The sequence below is a fragment of the Poecilia reticulata genome, chromosome 6, assembly GCF_904066995.2.
Source record: "Poecilia reticulata chromosome 6, P_reticulata-male-v2, whole genome shotgun sequence".
NCBI lineage: Eukaryota > Metazoa > Chordata > Actinopteri > Cyprinodontiformes > Poeciliidae > Poecilia > Poecilia reticulata.
This window is the reverse complement of record NC_088835.1, coordinates 19,231,207-19,251,842: the sequence shown is the minus strand read 5'-3', so window position 1 is coordinate 19,251,842 and position 20,636 is coordinate 19,231,207. Positions and strand designations below refer to the sequence as shown.

Sequence of the window (20,636 nt, the reverse complement as noted above, 5' to 3'; positions counted from 1 at the left end):
TACAATAAGTAAATTAACACTTTTTGGTAAATTTTAAACTTTATTTGTCTCATTAACAGTTTGTGCTCTTTAGAAGTTGTTGAACATTTCTTCTGCAAAAGGGCACAAAATAACACTGAAAGGGTTTAGACCTGCATTATGGGTGAATTACCTCGACAAAGCCAGGCCAATCATAACCTGGTTTATAATTGGTTTAAAAAATATTAGTGAAAATAAAAACACTTAAATGTTTAAAGACATTTAGAAAAGCTCCTAAATCGATGGTTGGAGTGACCAGAAACAGGGGGCCTCAAATTTCTGTCCCTGATGTTGGTCTGCAGCTTTTAGGTGCGCCTCTGCTTCATCACACCTGGATGAAATAGTTAGGTCGTTTAGCAGGACTCTGTATCTTCTAGTTCCCAGCTGAGGAGGCAGTTCAACCGTTCAGGTAGGTTGCATGAAGTATGCACCTAAAAGTCACAGGACACCGGACTTTGAGAACTAAATCTTGCGACCTCAGCTTGCAGATAATCATTCCTCCAGGTTTTTCTGTTTCTAAACAGAATTTTGATCTTTCCGGACGGAATTGCTGCTTATACACACAAGTCCCTCTCCCTCATCCATGCATCGTTATCCTTCGGGGCCATTGTAAACTTGTGTACATTACAATCAAACCAGGTGGAAGGTCTATCGCTGCTGTACTCCCAGTGCGAGACGCGTTTTTGCAGTTTTACGGCAGCCTCCCTTTAAAAAGAAAAAAGGACATTTGCTAGATAAGCTTGCTAGATAAGAGTGTAAATGTCAGACTTTTTGACTTTTAATGTACCATGAGATGCCTGTGCAGTTGTTTATTCTGATGGTATTAAGTGGAGGAGAAATCTTTTTTAGGCTTTTAAGAGAGCGATCGGTGAGGAGTCTGCAGTCGCTCACGTCGAGTTCTAGCAGGTACTGACAGCCAGTGGTCAGATACACGATCGCCATATCCGTCATCTGAACACAAACAAAACGAGGAACTGTAGCAGCTAAAGAAAGATCATATTTAATACTTGGTGTGCATCTGAGTGTTGAGAAGAAGTATCTCCTCACACGTTGCAGATCAAACTTTAGTATTGGCAAAGAAAATCTGAATAAATACAAAATGTATTTTTCACATATGAAGTCAACATGGCTCTATGTGAAAAATGTAATCATTAAAAATATTGTGTGAATTGGTAAGAAGAGCTGTACATCCATTTAAATCTGGGTTAAAAACTAACATCACATATCGGAAAAAGAACACAAACATTGTGTGATTGTGTGGGACTGCTGTGCTGCTTCAAAATCTGGACAATATTGATGGAACCAATGGAACCTGAAGAATAATGTCAAAGCACCTCAGCAAGTCCACTTTTAAACATCTGAAACAGAAAACATAAGGTTGTGGGGCAGCCTAGTTAAAGTTTGGATTTAAATGGGAAGCAGTAGAAGGGTCTTAAACAGGTTATTCATGGCCCAAAAGACTCCACAGTTTGGCTGGTTTAGAAGAATCCTCCAAAGTTCCTCCACAGAGATGTAAAAGACTCACTACCACTTATAAGAAATGCTTGACGGCTGTTGACACCAAGAGTCAAAGGTTGATTTTAGGAGAGTCCCGATACCAGATTTTTCCAGACTGAGTAAGTCCACTTCAGTTCAGGTACTTGCCGATGCCGAGTACCGATAACAAGTTGGTACTTAAACGTCACACAATGCATTTATTTGGAACAGAGTGGCTCTTCTTCTTTTTAAGTCTGCAATCCCTTTGACTGTGTCAACAAATCATAAATAGAGCATGACACACGGATTGTTCCACCTGTAAATATTTTATCAAATTACTCGTTAAAAGACGCATTTTTTCATTTTGACAGCTTGGCTAAGCACCGAGGGCAGTCTGCTTGTTTACTATCCTCTGTGTTTTCCTTGAAATAACTCCAAACTCTGGACATTTTGGCCACTCTCCCGCCATCTAACTTCAGAAAAGTTATATCGTTTTGGAGTATCGGCTTGTGTTTACAGGTATGAGTCCCACTACTTGATGCTGGTATCTAGCCAGATACCAATACCAGTATTGGTAATACTGGTATTGGTATCGGGACGCCACGAGTTGACTTACAGAGAAATAACCTTTTTCCACAAAGGGTGACGCTGGGTTGAATAGCGTCTGACAGCAGCTTTTTCGTATTTGCTTAGGTTTTCTTCATTTAATATAAAACCATTTTTTTTTTTTTTTTTTTTAAACTTAAATAAGAAGCAAAAACTGAAGAATTTCTGTTAGGAGAAAAATACAAACACTTTACTCTATATGCAGATGCAAACTGAACCTGTGGACACGCTGCCATCTTCATTCTGAGGAGACTTCTGCAGTAAAGTGAAATGGCACCGATTGCTGCGTCGGTCAGAGCTGGACATTGGGAAATGTCAATGTGCTCCAGATCTCTCATGTTGTCGCACAGCTTCTGCCCGGAAGGAGAATAAGAAGGCATAAAAAGGGGTATAAGACCGTGTTGATATCTTTCCTTTCTCACATCAGCTTCTAATAGAAAGGGAGAGATGATTCTACAAAACAAGTATCCTGAAGGAAATAAACCTGGGGTCTGAAAGATGTGTACCTCTATGCCCATATCGGTGATGAATATACATTTGGCAACTACAATCTTCTTTAGCTGTATCTTCTTAAGTGAATCCAGTCCCTGAAATAGAGAACACCGTTACAGTCATCGAGACGGAGAACATGCAGCGTGGTTCAGTACCTGATCACGGATGTTGCAGCCAGTCAGGTCCAGAGACTGGATGGAGCTGCCATTCAGGTAATCCAAAGCCTGGTCCGTCACCTTCTCACAGTAACTCAAATTAAGGTGGAACAGTTTCTGCAACCTAATAAGTTGTTTCCCAAACACAAAAATGCAACATTTTGCTTTTTTTGTGCAGGTCCTGAGGCAAATATAGGGAAAATGTAGTTTAACTATGAGGATAGGATGAGCTCTGTAGTTAAATCCTGCTAAATACCTTCGTGCAATCCTCTTGATGGAGAACTCAGTAATGAGGCCACACTGACTGATGCCAAGGTGTTGCAGTTTATTTGCTGAGGAACCTTCAGTCAACCATTTGATTCCAACATCACTCACCCTGAAAGACATGATGGAAAACGCTGCGACGTAATACCGTCGATTCAGCAAATGAAGCCAACACACCCTTCACCCACCTGCTGCAGAGTGAAATATCCAGGTAATTCAAGTGTCTGAGGGAGGACACATATTTCATGCCTTCATCGGTCATTCCATTACAGTCTACCACATGGAGCTTGCTGAGAGCAGTGGAGAAGCCGCATAGGGCCTCCCAGCTCGCCTCAGTTACTTGGTAGTTGCCTAAAGCACACACGAACAAGTTCCTGTACCAGTGCTTAACATCCACACATGGCTAAGAAAGACAAAAACAGCAGCGGGATGCAAAATGGTCTCACCCTCAATACTGAAACTCTTCAGATTGGCTACTTTTGCGATTATTTTGAGGGCGATGTTGGACAGGAGAGGACAGCCCAGCAGAGAGATGGAGGACAGAGCGCAACGCTTGGAAAGTAGGACCTGGTAGATTATGAAAAAAACAAACAAACACATTATTCTTTCACTTTTACAGCGCCACCTTGCAAAAGTATTCATACCCTCTGACTTATAAGGTTGCATTACAGAATCAATCTTTTAGATTTTATAAGAAAAACCAACAACAAGTGAAGTGGAAGAAAATGACACAGTTAAAAGAAAAAAGAAAAGTTCAGCATTAATTTGTATTCATACCCCAATTACCTTTAATACTCTGAAATTAAATCCAATTAGTGAATAGTTTCAGTATAAATGTAGATTTTCTGTGAACTCCTCAAAGGTTCTCTAGAGAACAACTGTGAACAAACATTGTCATGAAGACCAGGATACACAGCAGACGGGTCTGGGATAAAGTGGAGAGGTTTAAATCCTTAATAAACATCTTTGAACAGATGAGTTTTTAATCGATCTGACATTAGAATATAACAACTTCAAACCTACCAAAACATCCGTCCACTACATCTGACAGCCCACAAAGGAGGAGCATAAATTAGAGAAGGAACAAAGAGGCCCTTAGTAACTCTGGAGGAGCTGCACAGAGTCACAGCTCAGGTGGAAAGTACAACTATTAGCTGTGCACGATACGAATTTGGAAAGAAAAAAATCCATTGTTGGGGGAAAAAAAGCTATAAGTATTTTTTGCATTTTGTCACAAGCCGTGAAGAGACCAAACAAACAAACATAAAACACTGTGACCAGATGACACCAACACTGGACCCTCTGTGCTACATGCTAAGAGTATAACTAGCAATGCACATGACCCTAAAAAAAACAAAAAAAACAACATATCCATGGTGAAACATGGCAGTGGCTACATCAAGCTGTGGGAGCTCTAATCCTCATTTTCAGTTTTGCTTTCCACCAGTTCAAGACATTAAAACATGCAGCAGTAGCCGTACAGTTGTCTGTTACAATAGTCTAGTCAAAGTCCAGACCAAAATTAAAATATTAATCTATGGGAAGACTTGATGAAGGATGTTCACAAACATCTACATCTATCCCGACTTAGCTTGAACTTGCTAGCTCCTTCTTCACTGTAAAGCTCCACTGTGTTTTTGGTCTACAAAAAAATACCCACGTTAAATATGCGGGGGTATGAATACTTTTTAAGGAACTGTGATGCTTCGGTGTTGGTTTGATGTCGTTGTTTATGCATGTCACATAATACGCCAGAGTTGGCCACAAAGGCTTTTTTACGATTTCAGCAACATCCGGTTTACTTTGTGTGACTTCTGAAATGTTGCAGAAATAAAGTCTTACCAAAAGACAGGTGTCTGACAGACTTGGCATGTCATTCATCACAACCTCTTTGAGAGACGGACATCCTGCAGAAATATATTCGAACCCTTTTGGTGTCATCTGTAAAGAGAAAGGGGGCAAAGTCGGGCTCTGCTTTTATTTTTTTTTTAGTCATTCTCTGCATTCTTATGATCTCATCATGGAAACCATACATCTGGATCCCAGCTAACGCTCGTCCCCAGAGCAAAGAGTGCAAATGTGACATGGCGTGTACACATGCAGAGAGGGTGGGTGTGTAAACCCAACCCCTCCACTCAGATGTTTTTTACATTCACAGACCTTCCCCCATTCGCTCCGATGCTCCCCAGTGCAGAGGGAGAAACAAGATCAGACACGTGCAAACAGAAGAGTGGATACTATAGTTGGAAACTGAGTCGAGGAGTAAACTGTTGCTCCTTTGACTGTATTGATCAGGAAGCAAAAGAAGCAAAACGGCTGACCTGAATGCATCCGGTTAAGTCGAGGTGCATGAGATTTCGACCACCTTCCTCCGTGGCCAGGGTTAGAAATCCTTCATCTGTGAATCTGCAGCAGTGGGCCAGTCCCAGGTACTGAAGGCTGCGGCAATTACTATTTGAAAAAAAGAACTGCCTGATTGTTTTGTTGTTTATTGTTACTGCTGTGACTGAATACAAGCTTGTCTACACTAAAAAAAATTTTATATATATATATATATATATGTGTGTACATACAGGATAGAAAAAGCTAAAACTGGATCTTTTATTTCACAAGGTTTACCTGATTATTGCTCTCAAAGACTGGTTTGTTATGAGTGTGTAAGAAAGGTTCAGGTAGAGCAGGCACTGACATCCCTCTGTAATTCTCTGAATCATCATATCCTGGTAAAGAGCAGAGTTCAATGTAAAATGTCTCTCTGAACGTCACAAAGATGTTTACATGTTTTATTTTGAAGCGGACTATTATTAGAAAACATTTCATTCTGTGTTTTCGTTCTCTGGAAAGACATGTAAGACTCAGTTTATGTGAAAACAAAGATTATGCTGTTAATAATCGAACATTGATGTTTTCTGGTATAAAACTCTAAAGGTTTGATAGCGTTGGGGATAACTCAGAGTTTTGATGTACTTGCATCATAATTTAGAGCAAAAACATTAGCTAACTGTTTTTATATCATAGTAGCAAAGAAAACAAAATTCCAATCGTGGCTAAAATAAATATTATTTGATGAACTGTTTTTTAAATTCCCGCTTCATCTAGTAGTTGTAAAAAGCTCATTGTGTGGATTCTTACATTTGTTAACAGTTTTTTCCTAATGAAGTAAAGCATGTATGTTAACCTAATATTAGCTGATTACATTGTCTGAATCGGCTGCTGAATTAGAACTAATCAATCACACTTTTTCTTTACATAAATAAATAAATAAAAAAAGTCTGACTGAACAGATATGCAGCTTCTAGCTTCCCAGCAGTGTTATGGTGGCACTCCTTTATTGGTCATGCCATAACCACGTTCACTTTTTGAATGCTAAATATTTCCGAAGAGTCAAACTTGTATGTTTTGAGGAGTTGGAAAAAGTTTAGAAGTTGATTGGCAGCAGCATGTAAGGGTGGAACTGAGACAACGTACACGGCACAGGAGGGAAAACTTTAGACACAGAGAGACTTAACCTGTCATCGAACTGTAAGGATTATTAAACATGTGAACAGTGGGATGGAAAGTTTCAGCCAACTGTTTTGTGCCTTTATACCCGTATCCGGGTACCAGCAGCTGAGATCAAATGTAACATTAGATTCGAACTAAAACCACAAAAAAAAAGTTTACTGTAAACTTTTGTTTTCCTTTTCTTCACACTGTAAAATAATAATAGTAATAATAATAAAAAAAGAGATTTCCGACTGCTGGACAAAAATGAGTCAGAGTGATTCATTTGTGTGGGGAATGTGGTTTCCAGAAATCCTGCCAATCTATAATTTAATGCAGGATGGCGTTAAATCAACATGAAGAATGTTTTAGCCTTAAAATTTCATATACAATCTAAACACTGTGTTTTTTAGTTTCGAGATTTTCTCCAAACTTCCAACCATCTACTTGCTTACTTACAGAAATTGCTAAGCACTCTGACAAGTTGAGTTCCTGCAGGTTTTTGCATTCGCCTGAAGAAAAGAAAAGAAAAAAAAAACACAAAATGAGCAAAGCTTGTTAAATTCTGTTTTCATCTACTTACTGGTAATAAACCTCAATACACACGAATTTTATGTGATGACTCTTCTCTTTGATGATGTGCTGACCTGAGCTCCCCCCCCTCCCAAACAGAGTGAAGAGAATCTGTGTTACATCAAAACCAACACAGCTGCCTAGCGGACTGAAGACGATTCCTGCTTTGACTCTCGCTCCTGTAGGTGAAAATAAACCCCCTGCAGTGTTCAGGATGCGTGTAATCTCACCGATCCTTTTAGCCTTTGTGGCTCTTTCGCTGCTCCCGTCCATCGAGTCAAAGAGACCAGGGAAGGGCAGAGGACTTAAAAGTGCGAGGCAGAAACTTACACGGGAAAGGTATGGACTCACTGCTGTTTACGACTCTGTTTCCAGAGACTTCGGTGTTTATAAATCACAACGAGCTAAGATTTGTTTCCAAAGAATAAGGATGAGGGCTTTCAGGAATCACGGCAGATCAGATTCCTCTGGGATCAGGGGTGTAACCATGAGACAAATTTTTCAGAGGTCTGTTGAGTGATTTATCGTCGTCCTGCATCCAATCGCAACTGTCCTTAGTGGCTAAAAACATACATAATCACTAACAGCCACAGTTCAGCAGCAGGGGACCGATTTTATATTTCTAAACTAATAAATCTAAAGTTTTATCTGCCAAACTCTGGGTGAGTTAACACAATTATCCTGGAACATTTACAGGTTAAGTAGCCAGATCATAACGTCTCAAATGGCAACGATAAATAAAGTAAGACACCATTCTCATTAACAAATTATTACTTAGCACACAAAATGCAGAGGTAGTCACAGGCCACAGAGTGATAATCCTCAGAACTTTTTTAAATGGCATGAACATGAAAAGTGATATTTTAGTCAAATGTGATAGCACAGATGTGCAAAATTAATAGTTACATAAAAATTTGCTGCCTGTTCAAACACAAATAACGCATAAATCAAATTATATCAGAAAATGTAAAAAAAAAAAAAAGTCTAAATGTAAACTTCTCCCTGTTCTACCTATGATACAGTCAAAATGATTTTGGAAAGTGAATGAGATTTATTCTGAAATATCTGTGAAAACTCTGTCCCGATACCCAACACATCTCTTTTTCTCAGCCAGTTTTAATGTTTCCTTGCCTGAAAAGACTCTGCATCATTGTTCTGTCGCTAATGTCTGATCTATGACTATTTGCACTTTGTATTGTGCCAATAAATATTTCTTTTAAATATATGGAAAGCAAATATGAGCACAACTTTTGCACTGACATTAAAGAGTGTTGGGATTTACAGCATTAACTAGCTAGCAAGGGATGTAAAATAAGTAATTCTTGTTATCTAGCTTTACATGATATATTTGCATGGGTTAACTAGTCATTATTTAGCCAACATTATCTGTATGCAGCAGCATTACTCAACTTACATAGTTTGTTTGGAAGAACATGCTATAAAGTTTTTAGCTTTTTGAACTTTTGGCTGCATACTAAGACTTTGTTTCTTATCATTTCATTTGCTTGGGGCATGGTGTGTTAGGTTTAGTCAATCTTTGTTGTAATTGTACAGAGGCACAAACAATTTCATGTCAGTACAGCCCGTCTGACTTGTATCCACTTGTATTCAAGTGAATTCACTTTAAATAGGTCAGGCAGTAATCAGGCGTAGGTGTGGTAGTGAAATTTGAGAAGTTTTATGATAAAAGAAATGTTGCTTGATGATCTGAAACATGTGACAAAGCAAACAATAACAGAAGAAATCCGTAAGGAGTTAAATACTTTTTACAGCACTGTGTTGGTGTGTACAACCGGTTCAGCGTTTATGTACAAATTATGAGATGCTGGACTTCTTTGTGTCTTTTTCCAAAGGTCAAGGATGAAGGCTCTGCGGCGTCAGAGCAGATCAGGCCTTTCTGGGGTTGTGATACCAAACTGCTCAGAGATGACTCAGTCTGGAGAAGTGTATCTGGATTGTCAGGACCAAAGTCTCACCTCTATCCCCAGCTCAAGTACCTGGTCCAGAGTACCTAACCATCTCCTTCTGGCCCGCAACCAAATTAAGGCGCTCCGCAGTGGATCCTTCCTTGGATATGAACGTCTATCCAGTCTGGATCTTCAACAGAATCAGATCTCGCAGGTGGAGGAAGACGCTTTTCAGGGTCTAACTCACCTAACCACCCTGCTGCTGCAACACAACCAACTGAGAACGCTCAGCGAAGAGGCGCTCATACCGATGCCAAACCTTCACTATCTGCGTCTCTACGACAATCCCTGGAAATGTCTCTGTCCAATGGAAAGCCTCATACGCACTCTTCAAGTCCCAAGCAACCGTAACCTGGGAAACCATGCCAAGTAAACGATGCCACCAGATATTTAATAAGAGCATTGTTGATTTACTGCTAACCTGCAAACATCTCATGTTCCAGGTGTGCAGAACCAGTCAGCCTTAAGGACAGGAAGCTGAAGCAGATTGATCCCGACTTACTGTGCGAGGAATTCGGCCCAAAAGTCAACGTCACTCAAACTTTGGAGCCCAATCCGATCCGTGGCAAATTAGACGCCACCGCGCTGTGCCACACTTACCTTTTCCCCGTCACATGGATGGACTGCAGGAACCGAGGCAAGTTCAAGATCAGGCTTTATTCCCAAGGATCAATTTGATTAACGTCTCTCTACCGTAAGCCCGAAAGCTGGTCCTGTAGCTTCCAACACATGGTCTTATGTAACAGAGGGGTTAAGAAAAAATACAAACCGTCACAGAGCGGATGATTCATAATTACTGTTGGGTTACTGGAAGAGCTGAACTTTTCTTTTGAAAGAGAAGCATTTTCATAGTGAGACATAAAATAAATCAATGCACATCTGTCGATTTTCAGTGCTGAGTCAGCTACTCCTTTAAACACTAATTAATGTCAATTTATTGGCACCTTATCTGGTTGGAGAGAGAGTTTTGGCCATCGTATTACAATAAAAATATTTACATTTTTCATGTAAATCAGTTATGCGTTACTATTGTGTTACTGCCTTGTCCTAGGTTTATTTGAAGCTGCAGTTTGTCTCTTCTGCAAATCACAAAAATGTGGATAAAAAAGTTGCATTTTAATAAACGTGTTCACCCCTTTCTGTGTGTGTTTAGGTCTAACTGAGGTGCCTCCAGGTATTCCAGACAATGTTGTTCGGGTCGATCTGTCCCTTAATAAAATCCATCATCTCAAACCCAGAGATTTCCAAGGAGCAAAAAGCCTCAGAATCCTAAGCCTCAGCAGCAACGACATGCAGCGGATCGACACAGGTGGGTGTTACCCCCATGCTCACAGATTCATCAAGATTACTGGCTACAACAACATGGCCTGTATGTAATCATCACGGTAATACCGAGAATGAATTGCTACACATATGCAGTTGTGTTTATCTTCATCTGGAGTCCAAAAGGTGGGGAACAGTTAAACAGCTGCCGTGGCTTCAGTTTTTCCCCTTTTCATTTTGAGCAGTGGCAGGCATTCAGCCATACATGTGTATACAGGCTTAGCTTTATTTATGACGAGGTATACAAGGAGATGTGCTGACATGTAGCCTCACTGTGTTTGAGTAAATCACGGCCCACTGGTACGAACTGAACTTAACATCAGCAGACCAGCAGCGATTGGCGCTGGCTGACTGAATTTAACTGAAACGTCAAAACTTGGTTCTGGGAAGGACGTGAACCTAATCATCCTCTGTGACCAGTCCATCTACTGGAAGCAAAACAAACTAGTACCAGTGTAAAGCTGTGTTCAAAATAACTGCAGTCCAGAATCACCCATTAAGTTAATCACAGTTTTTTGGTAGAATTGTTATTCCTACATGCCAAATAATGACCCAGTAGGAACAGAAGAGTTACGGGAAACCCAAAGCCGCAACATCCATGCTGCAAATTCTGTGCAACTCAATATTAACAGCGAGCGGTTTGTCCAAAGTAATAGCAGTATAAAGTTCGATCAGCAAGATCTTTCACTCTGAGACAAAACAGGAGCCAAATTGGCACATAAGCAGTTCTCCTGTAATGGTGCCATTACCATATTTAGCAGCATGTACACTAACTTGACTGACAGTACTAAGATCTTCCTCCTGGCTCTGATTGGTTGTTTTTGACCGGGAGCTGTGCATTTCTTCAGAAGGCAGTAATAACTCAAGAAGGAGGAGGAGGAGCTCGGTTTTTTCACAGTTTATCTGTCCAATATTACACTATAACAACATGGTGACATTTTTAATAAATATTGAAAAATGAATTTTGAAAAAGTACTTTAATACTGCAGCTTTAATGTTGAAATCTGGGGGAAATGAGCCAATCCTTACATTGTTCAGGAGCCTTGATTAAAAAGTTAATTTGATAGTGTGAAATACCTGAAATAGTGCCAGAAACGATTGGATGCTTGATTGACTGAATTCAAACACAAAACCTGATGCAGACTGTTGTACTGTATCGACAGAAAGTGAGAGAAAAAAGTCTTTATTAGAAACAAATCACTTGAGTCAGACCAGTCAGAAGAACTGACTGGCCTGACTCAGATGGCTCGGCTCCAACTCTTCTTCTTCTACTTGTAATATCCATTAGTGAGTCCCAGAGCTCGGTGTCCCTTTGGTTTTGATCTGGTCTGCCCTTTAATCCCTCTTAATGGATTAAAGAGCATCCAAAGGGCATACATAGACTTAGTCACGGATCATTTCCAGGATAATCAAAGAATGGTTAAAGGGAAAACTATAACCATCAACAGTCCCAATGTGAAGTCAAGCTAATGGCAAGAAACCTCTGCAAGCCTCTGAAAACTGGCTGAAGAGGAAAGAGCACATTTACTGGTCTTAAAAGAAACGGTGCAGAGGTCTCTCAACATTAAATTCATGCCACAGTGCACTGTGAAGCATGGTGGCTCAGACATCATGATATGGGAGATATTTTACAAAGTCTGGTGTTGGGCCTATTTGTGTCACAACAGCATCTTGGTTCCAGACCTACAAAATGAATATTGCGGAGTAGAAACATTTATCCAACAGCAAACATGTGGGCAACATAAAATATGCTGCTTCTGAGTCAGAAATGCAGGAACTGTGGAATGTCACCAAATTGTCCTGGACTGCAATAACAGCTCTCCAGTACCAGAAGCTGGCCGGCCATAAAACACAGATGCAAAGTAGTTCTCAGAAACAGTGGTAAATTAGAAACTGTTATTTTTTTTAATTGCTCAAAGTTTCCATCACTTTCTTCAGAATAAGAACAAAATTGATAAACTTCTCTTCTCATTTTGCTTTGAAATAGAATGTACTGCGTTATTATGTGTCTGAAAGCAAAAGATATAAGGATTTGGAACTTTAACTTGAAACTTGTAAATTTCAGCTTCTGCGCAAAACAAGGATGCATAAATAATTTGCATCTTTCAGTCCCTCATGCAATGAAAACAGATGAGAAATAGAACTTCTTGTGATTTAAAATGTTTGCGGGTATGGTGGCATATTTGTTTACGTTGCAGCTCTTCTTCTTAGGAGTGAGTCACTGGTCTACTGTTTTGTAGGGTCCCTGTCTGGTCTTTTACACCTTCAGGAGCTGGACCTATCATCCAACAAGCTGCATTTTGTTCAGTATGGAGTTCTTGAAGATTTGTACTTTTTGTCCAAGCTCAAACTAGGAGGAAACCCTTGGATGTGCGACTACAAGTGAGTTCTACTCCCAAACCGCTTACAAAGACTCCAAAGACTTATTCTAACAATTGCTTACTTTTTCTTTCCCCCCCAGTATACACTACATGGTTTACTGGCTACGTCTGCATCCAGGGGTGAAGCACTCTGGCCTGCTGTGCCAGTCTCCTCTAGAATATATTGGGGAGCGAGTGGAGGACTATGTGCATTCCTACAACAGAGACTGTCCTAAGGACAGACAGCTCAGCCGACCGGATCAAAACCAAAGGGACGCCGAGCTCTGGGACTCGCCAATGGAACTACAAGGAGAAATAGAAGAAGAAGAGTTGGAGCCGAGCCATCTGAGAGCGCCACAAAAATACCAGATCTTCCGACTGGCCTGACTCAAGTGATTTGTTTTTAATAAAGCCTTTTTTTCCCCTCACTTTCTGTCAATACAGTACAACAGTCTGCATCAGATTGCTATGTTGCATTTTGATTTTTCCTTTTCACAGTTTGTCAGCTAATTCGTAATATTAACAGTCCCACTGCGGCTGGCTTGACTTTAGCATTTTAAACAGCACAGCTTACGTTTGATCACCTGTGGATATTGGCACAAGTAAAAGACATAAGAAGCCATAAATAAAGAAATTAAAACTCACTGATATATTTTAAGCTTGACCATTTTGTCGACTGGCAGCCGCGCAGGTTCAGGTGGGTCACAAAGGGCCGGTAGCTCTTCAGGATTTTCTGCACTATAGTGTCTGTTACCCAGTCTTTCCCCACCGAGAAGTCAATCTAGCAGAGACAAAAACACTTTAGGCATAAAACTTTACCACTGTGCTAATAGTATTCAACCCACTTCAGCTTTTCCAAATTATGTAACATTATAAACTTACAGATATTTCGAGATATCTTGATGAATATCAAGTTGAAGGAGAGATTTATATGGGTTTGAATTATTTTACAAATAAAAAGCTGAAACGCATCACCTTCATATGTGCACAGCTCCCTGAGTAAGCTTTGTGTCACCATTTTCTGCACTTCATAATGACGTCTCTATCAGGTTTGCATATCTAGAGAAATACATTTATGCTCATTCTTCTTAGTAAAATAGCTCAAGCTCATTCAGTTTAATTTATTTGCTCGGATTCTTAGTTGGATTTCAGTCTAGACTTTGACTGGGGGTTTTTAATGGACAAATATATTTTAATGTGACCCATTACTTTGTAGCTCTGTTTTAGGTTATTGTCCTGCAGGAAAATGAACCTCTGTCCCAGTCTGAAGTCTTTCAGAGCTTCCAACAGGTTTTCTTCGAGGATTGTGCTACATTTAACTCCATCCATCTTGATATCATGACAAACCAGCTTCCCTGCCCCTGCTAAAGAAAAATATTCTGCTGCTACAAGCATGTTTTACTATGCCTACTGCCTGTGATTTTGTTCAGCATGCAGGACAGAAAGTTATATTTTGGTCCCATCTGACCAGAGTCCATGCTTGTAGAGTCCTCAACATGGCTGACAGGACTTCTTATTGCTGTCTTTGATGAATGCTCTCCTCCTCTGGTCTGTTGGTTTAGGAGTTAAACCCTAAGCCAAGGTTAGCAGCTGTGTCATATTCTTTCTATTTCCAGATAATGGATTGAAAAGAGCTCTTTGAAATATTTAAAATGTTGTATATTTTATTAGCTAACCTGTAAACTTCTCCCTGTCCCCATCTGTTGTGTTCATTAGTCTTCATGATGCTGTTTGATTTCTATTGTTCTTCAATGTACTGCAGTATTTACATTGGGATTAAATTACAGACAGAAAAAACAAAAGAACTAATCATCACTTCTGATGGATTTTATTTTGGGTTTTTACATTTAAAGGGGTCATGTTGTAAAACTATGGCACAGTCTTTAAAAACTCCTACTACTATTGTCATTTTCCTTTATTATGTTTTGGTGGGTTTTTTTTTTAGTCTGTCACATAAAACCCCAATAAATGGCACTGAAGTTTGAATTGGTTACAGCTATGAAATTAAAAACCTTAACGAGCATGAATACTTATTTGTGCTCATCTACTATAAATATACGCAGCAAATTTCACAGCACAGACCTGACTCCACAACGTGCCTGAGTGGACGATTGATTTCCAGGTATTGGACACCTCAGAACAGTTTAGCCAGTCCCTTAATCCTAAATACTGAAAGATCTGAGGAAAAAAAAAAAGATTTGCACAAGTGATCATTTAGAAAAGTTTCAGCCAAAAGATACTGGCACAGAAATTCAGACAAAAAGTATGACACAACTTTGATGCTGACAGATTGATAGTTGTTCCTGGATTTTACAGAACCCAGTCTGGGTACCGACAGCACCCAGACTGGGTTCATCGTCCCTTTTGCCACTTTTTATGGCAGAGATATGTAAACAACCAGCCCCTGTCTGTTTCCAAACATAGTCATGCTGAAGCTCTATTTATCAGGCGAGACGTTCTACAGAAACACCAGGGTAAGGAAGGCCAACAGAGCTCTCACTTTGCCAGCAGCTGTGAATCCAAAACAAAGGCTAAAAGTGGAGCGAGCAAACGTGGTTAATAATCAACCAAGTTAAAATGGCTCATACTTATTGTGTATAAATTATGTATATGCATGTATAAATATATGCATGAGACTGTAATAAAACTATAATGATCTGCACCTGAGTTTAATCACTCAGAGAGCCTGCATGCAGGATTACAGCAGAGTTCACACACAGCCTTATGTAGCACAAATGATTTCATCACTGACTCCTTGCAGAGGGGAACAGAGTAGCTGGGGCTTCGACGTGAAGACCAGGATAATCCTAATAATACTATCTAAAAAAATGAATGGCGAGAGCTGCAGATGAGATACCTTCAGTGAGAGGTGATGAGGGAGCTCTGCTATTCCATCAAATCTTTTCTGAGGCGGCAGAACCATAGAAGGCCGCTGACTTTTACCTTTACCGTCCAATTCTTTGACATTTGCCTCCAACTTCTGCCAGAGTCATACAAGAACAAGAGCCGGTGAATGAGAAAGCAACTTATGTTTAACATACTTTCAGAGGACTATTTTTTGTACCTTAAAATACTCTTTGTGCCTTTTTGAATCCATAGTAGCGCTGTACCAAGACGTTATGTAGTGCTTGATGCGGATTTTGTTCACCAGACTCTGAAGTTTCACAATGAAGTCTAAATTAATGAGAAACATTTCTTTAACAATGAACTTGATATTACAAAAAAAATAAAAATAACTTTACTTTTTTATACCTAACTGAATAGTCTGCCAGTTTATGTTTTCAACAATGATGATAATAATAGTATTTCTCTGGACGCTTTGGCTTCCCAGAATATGTTTGGTAATCATGACTGTACCATCCTAAGTAGGAAATCATCCTAAGTAGGCATATGTACTGACCCTCTGATGACCAAGAGGCCTTAAAAGTGCTGTTTTGGGATTATGGGTTAGGTTTAAAACTAAGGTGTGAAGTAAGTTCAGGTTAAGTTTAGCATAAAAGTAAGAGTTAGGCTATAGAAATAAATAAAAATGAATGAAAGTCCTTGGGAAGATAGAAAGACGTACTATGTGTGTGTGGGAGAGCGTGCGCAGTTGTGTGTCCTGTGTGCCTCAGCGCTGCCCTGCGACGAAATGCCGACCTGTCCAGAGTGTCCCCAGCCTCTTGTCCCCTCTAAAAGCCTCAAATGTCTGCTGTAACCTTTTATTAATTTAATTCTGAAATTTATGTTTTTGCTCGCTCTATTGTGCTCTGTTGCATTCAAAATCTATTATATGCTGAGGTCATGCCATTTTAGCCCTAGTGCGATTCATTAAAAGTGCAGTGTAGGGAAGGAATATTGCTTTGGCAGGATATTTTCTCCAAAAAAATAATAAAAAAGTAAAAAAAAATAAAAAATCAGCAAACATGCCCCCAAAAAGTTCAGAGTTTACTGCCAGTCTCCAGCTACATTCAGGACAAAATGAGTCATCGGACTGGAACAAACCAACAGCATCTGGAAGGATTTTCAGCTTGGACATATTTAACCACAGCAAATGTTTTCTCTGGCTTCACTAACTGGAATGGGACACGCTTCAAAAACAATAAATCAACAGCATTCATTATAATTTCTCACTATCACCTACTTGCTCTTCTCGTCTTGAATACCCTCACAAAGTTCAGCCATTCAATGAAAGCGGCATTCCGGCACCTCTTCTCAGCATGTGCCTTTGCCACCTCCATCTGCAGAGCAGTCTTTATGGCTTCTTCTTTCCTCTGCTGGATGAACTTCTTCCACGCCCTGTCACACCACGGCAGGCACAACTCATCAATAATTCAGCCAACAGGGACAAAAGAGAGGCAGCGAGGGGTCCCAGCGTTAATTATACAGGAGTTGGTTGGTCCAATCTAATATTCGCCAATCAAATAATCTATTTTATGTTCTAGAGTTCTACAGGAGACACAATGATAACAGAGATGACTTCCAGTGACATAGAGTGTCCACATAAAACTCATCCACTGCTGAAATTATTCCAAAAAAGAAAAAGCATTTTAAAACATATGGATTGTCAGGAATAGGAAATGAAGGTGATAAAATAGAAGTGCTTTCTGTATGTATGCTTCTTCTTTGTATCTTATTGGTAGCTGGCAAGCTTTTTTTAAGTGAATTACTGCCACCACTAGACTGGAAGGTGGATCTGGAGGCAGAAAGAAGAGATAAAAATACATTTAGCTAAATAATCTAGTTGCCTTCAGAAACAAAATAACCTTGATAATGTATATGTTGACTGGTTTATCCTTAAAAAGCCCAGTTTATGTGAAGTCCTGATGTTTTTCCCTTTTCTTAGTGGCCTCTGAAAAGCACCTGCAGGTAGTTAGGCAGATTTTCACACAGGCAGCTGCAGTTTTCATCAGGGATCTACTGTTTCCGCTCTGCTGCTGCATGTGATGTCATGGATCTTTCATTATGGTATAAACACCTGTAACATTTTAAATAGATATGTTTTTTCCTAATTTGCTTGATTACTTTCTATCTTTAAGATATTTTTGCATTTCAGGGTTTCCTGGTTATGCATGCTTTTATGGGGCTGCATCTGCTTTCCTCCTCAAACCAGGAAGCATGTCAGGAATGTTTTTTCCCCTCTGTTTAAATCCCAGTGAAAATAATGGGCTGTTTACTTACTGATATGTTGCAATACTGCACATGGACACGTGTCCACAGACCTCTAGCCAGGTTATTTCTGGGGATTATTTACAGCCAGCTGATGAGAATGATATATACGCTAAACGGGAGCAAAGCTTTGTTTCATTGTAGAGTGCCCAATTTTCTATGAAGACTGGTTGGTTTTTGGCTCTGTTGGCAGCTTCCCTGAAGAGACGGTGCAAAGCCAACCAGATATGGTGGATAAAGAAACTTAAGGTGAAAATGGACAAAAAGTCTGGAGCAGACGAGATAAAAATAACCAAGTACTGGATGAATACAGCTTCTTCACAAAACCTCCCGATGTCACTCTTCACGACAACCAAATGTTTATCCAGCAATCTGATCACCATTCATATAAAGGCTTTGCTGTCCCAGAGCTCCTTTCAAATGACATACCCAATGATAGTCCTCCTGGTGGACGCAAAGACACTTTCTGGAGTGTTTCCAAAAACAGTCATGCTCAGTCAGGCTATGAGCAGAGCAAATTCCCCTCGAGCAAATTCTCCGGTGATTCAATCATAAAACCGTAGCTGTTTTTGACCGCCCATCCCAAGATTCCATCTTCTTTTCAAAGAGGAGATCTAGTTCAGTTCCTCTAAGTTACAGGTCAAAGGACCTTAAGGCGAAATGCATGCCTGTGTTTTCATCTGGTGCTGACAACAGTAAGGGATTCCACAGAGTGGGTCAATCTCGTGTCCTTTCTCTACACAAACTGTGCCAGTAATCTTTTAATTATTTCATACCAAAAAATTATATCTACGTTCCAAATTATGAAGGCATAAACGAGAAGGAAGCATCAAAGTCCTTTGATGCATACAAATCCAGTGTTGGCAAATTCCTTTCCCTAAATGGTGGCTATGAAGATGCAATGAAAGCTGGCTTGCTAAAACCCATAAGCCAGCCAGACAGCTTACAGACGCTTTCTGAAACCATGGAAACGGAGCCCACTAACTTTGCCTCTTGGTCCTCGAAGCTGTTGTCTGAACCCAGAGATACAGAGCTGAACTGCATCATCTGGAAGAAGACAAAAAATTCTTCTCACCCAAAGCCCCAAAAATCCTCCCGCTCCTCTGTGAACGCATATATAAAGTCCAAAAACCGCTATACAGGGGCGACGACGTTCTTGACAAGGACCTGTTACAAACGGACAAGGCTGATAAACAGCAATGGAAATATGCTGTAAGATATATATAGATGCTGTTTACACTTTAATTTGCAAAATGATTAAGAAAAATTGTGAAGAAAGCTTCCTGAAGTCACAAAATATGTCACGTGTTTATATATCTTTAAACTTCACTGAGCTTGTAACTTGACTTTCTTTTCTTTTGGTTTTGTTTCCAGATCCAAACCACATTTTTGGTCATCAGAGAAACTAGAAGGAAGGGTGCTGATTTCTACAGTTTTTGTTTTGTCATGCATGCAATGTAATTCTCAGAGATGAATTTCCGGTTGCAAATATCAAAAGCAATAATCTCCCATATTTGAGTACAGGGAGAGTTTGTAATTCTTGACCTACCTGAAGCATGCACCTAGTAAGTGTCTCACGTAACAAGAGGCAGCCTTTTCCATTTGACAATACAGCTCCTGCAAAGCACATAAATGCCTAAATAAAAATTTATTCACTTCCAAAATATGTATTTCACTATTGAATACTTGTAAAATACCATTTGGGCGCTTTGGGAACTTGTGTCCACAGCTTTGAATTTCAGAGAATCTTTTGTAATGGACTCGTTTACATAATCAACAAATTTTTGCCTGGAAAACAAACAAGTTTCATTAAATTGTATGAATTTATGCTTGATAGCAGGGAAAACTGCAGAGTTAGTGCTCCCCCTTTATCCAAGACAACTTCAACTTTCAGTATAAGGAAAAGCATGACAAAGGGAGCCACCAAGCGGTTGTTTTATCAAATGTAGGAGGCACATACCAGTCGACAGTTTGCAGGTTATCATGTCCCTGGAATGCAATAAGCACTCTCTGAAGGAACTCCACTGGTTCATTGGGACAAATCAGACAGGCGGCTGACAATAATGCCTGTTGAAGGAAAGTAGATTGGTGTTTTAAAGCCAGTTTTAAAAGTTCTTGAACTTGTATGACTACCCGTATCTCCTTGGATGCTTATACTTAGACTTTTCCATGTTTTCCTACCTTGCTTATTTGTGGAAGGCATTGTTTAATTTCGCTCATCTTCAAGCTTCTGTCTGTGTCCGCAGCTGCCATGTTTTCTGTGTGCGGCACAGCTGACTAGCACGAGTATATGTTTGCTTCTCCGTTAGCACTATTGTATTTCTCTTTTGTCAAACCTTTCGATTTCGAAATGCATTGTTGCTAGGTAACGGAATAATTGAGCAGTGACTATGGCAAGACGTTTGCATATTTATTAAATATCGTTTGAGTACACTACGTAAATTATAGCACATTCAACTTGTCCCTGGCTGTTGGTGTCTCTTTAAAATGGTGGCTCAAGCAGTGCTGTGCAGTGCTTGGCTGCTGACCTCAAGAAGTGACAAATTCTGGTGTTTTTTGTTTTTAACTTGTAACTAGAATGAGCTCAACCCGAGTGTATTAACTGGAATTTGTACTGAAGTTATATTAGGATTTTTTTATATTGACTTAACTGGTTTGCATGTAACTAATTTGGTCTGGTTGTCCGTCATTTCATTAAAAAGCCTACCTATTTTTATTTATTTATTTAACTAATAGTGCAATACTAGTATTTTGGCCTCGTTCCAGTTGCG

The 20,636-nt window shown here is 39.8% G+C and overlaps 2 protein-coding genes across 4 annotated transcripts; one reads left to right on the top strand and one right to left on the bottom strand.

The window, feature by feature from the left end:
• Positions 1-20: 20 nt before the first annotated feature.
• On the bottom strand, positions 21-20,582 carry fbxl13 (F-box and leucine-rich repeat protein 13). Of its 3 annotated transcripts, none has more exons than XM_008411391.3 (21): positions 20,047-20,582; positions 19,826-19,932; positions 19,563-19,653; positions 19,415-19,482; positions 16,841-16,995; positions 15,782-15,891; positions 15,575-15,697; positions 14,800-14,895; positions 13,363-13,498; positions 6,954-7,006; positions 5,631-5,731; positions 5,333-5,462; positions 4,854-4,952; positions 3,458-3,578; positions 3,200-3,362; positions 3,004-3,123; positions 2,748-2,871; positions 2,607-2,687; positions 2,295-2,450; positions 806-969; positions 21-723 (listed from the first exon to the last, which is right to left on the bottom strand). In XM_008411391.3, exons 1-21 carry the CDS (start codon positions 20,116-20,118, stop codon positions 573-575), a joined length of 2,421 nt encoding a protein of 806 aa, XP_008409613.2. In that variant the 5' UTR covers positions 20,119-20,582; the 3' UTR covers positions 21-572. The 3 variants fall into 3 exon arrangements, with proteins under 3 accessions (XP_008409613.2, XP_008409612.2, XP_008409614.2); XM_008411390.3 differs by having other exon boundaries at positions 2,295-2,453; positions 20,047-20,581; XM_008411392.3 differs by having other exon boundaries at positions 2,319-2,453; positions 20,047-20,579.
• Positions 7,176-14,703, top strand: LOC145551982 (leucine-rich repeat-containing protein 17-like). Its single transcript, XM_081608095.1, has 6 exons — positions 7,176-7,406; positions 8,921-9,403; positions 9,478-9,671; positions 10,188-10,343; positions 12,598-12,739; positions 12,819-14,703. The coding sequence occupies exons 1-6, from the start codon at positions 7,282-7,284 to the stop codon at positions 13,102-13,104; spliced, it is 1,386 nt and encodes a 461-aa protein (XP_081464221.1). The 5' UTR covers positions 7,176-7,281; the 3' UTR covers positions 13,105-14,703.
• Positions 20,583-20,636: the final 54 nt, after the last annotated feature.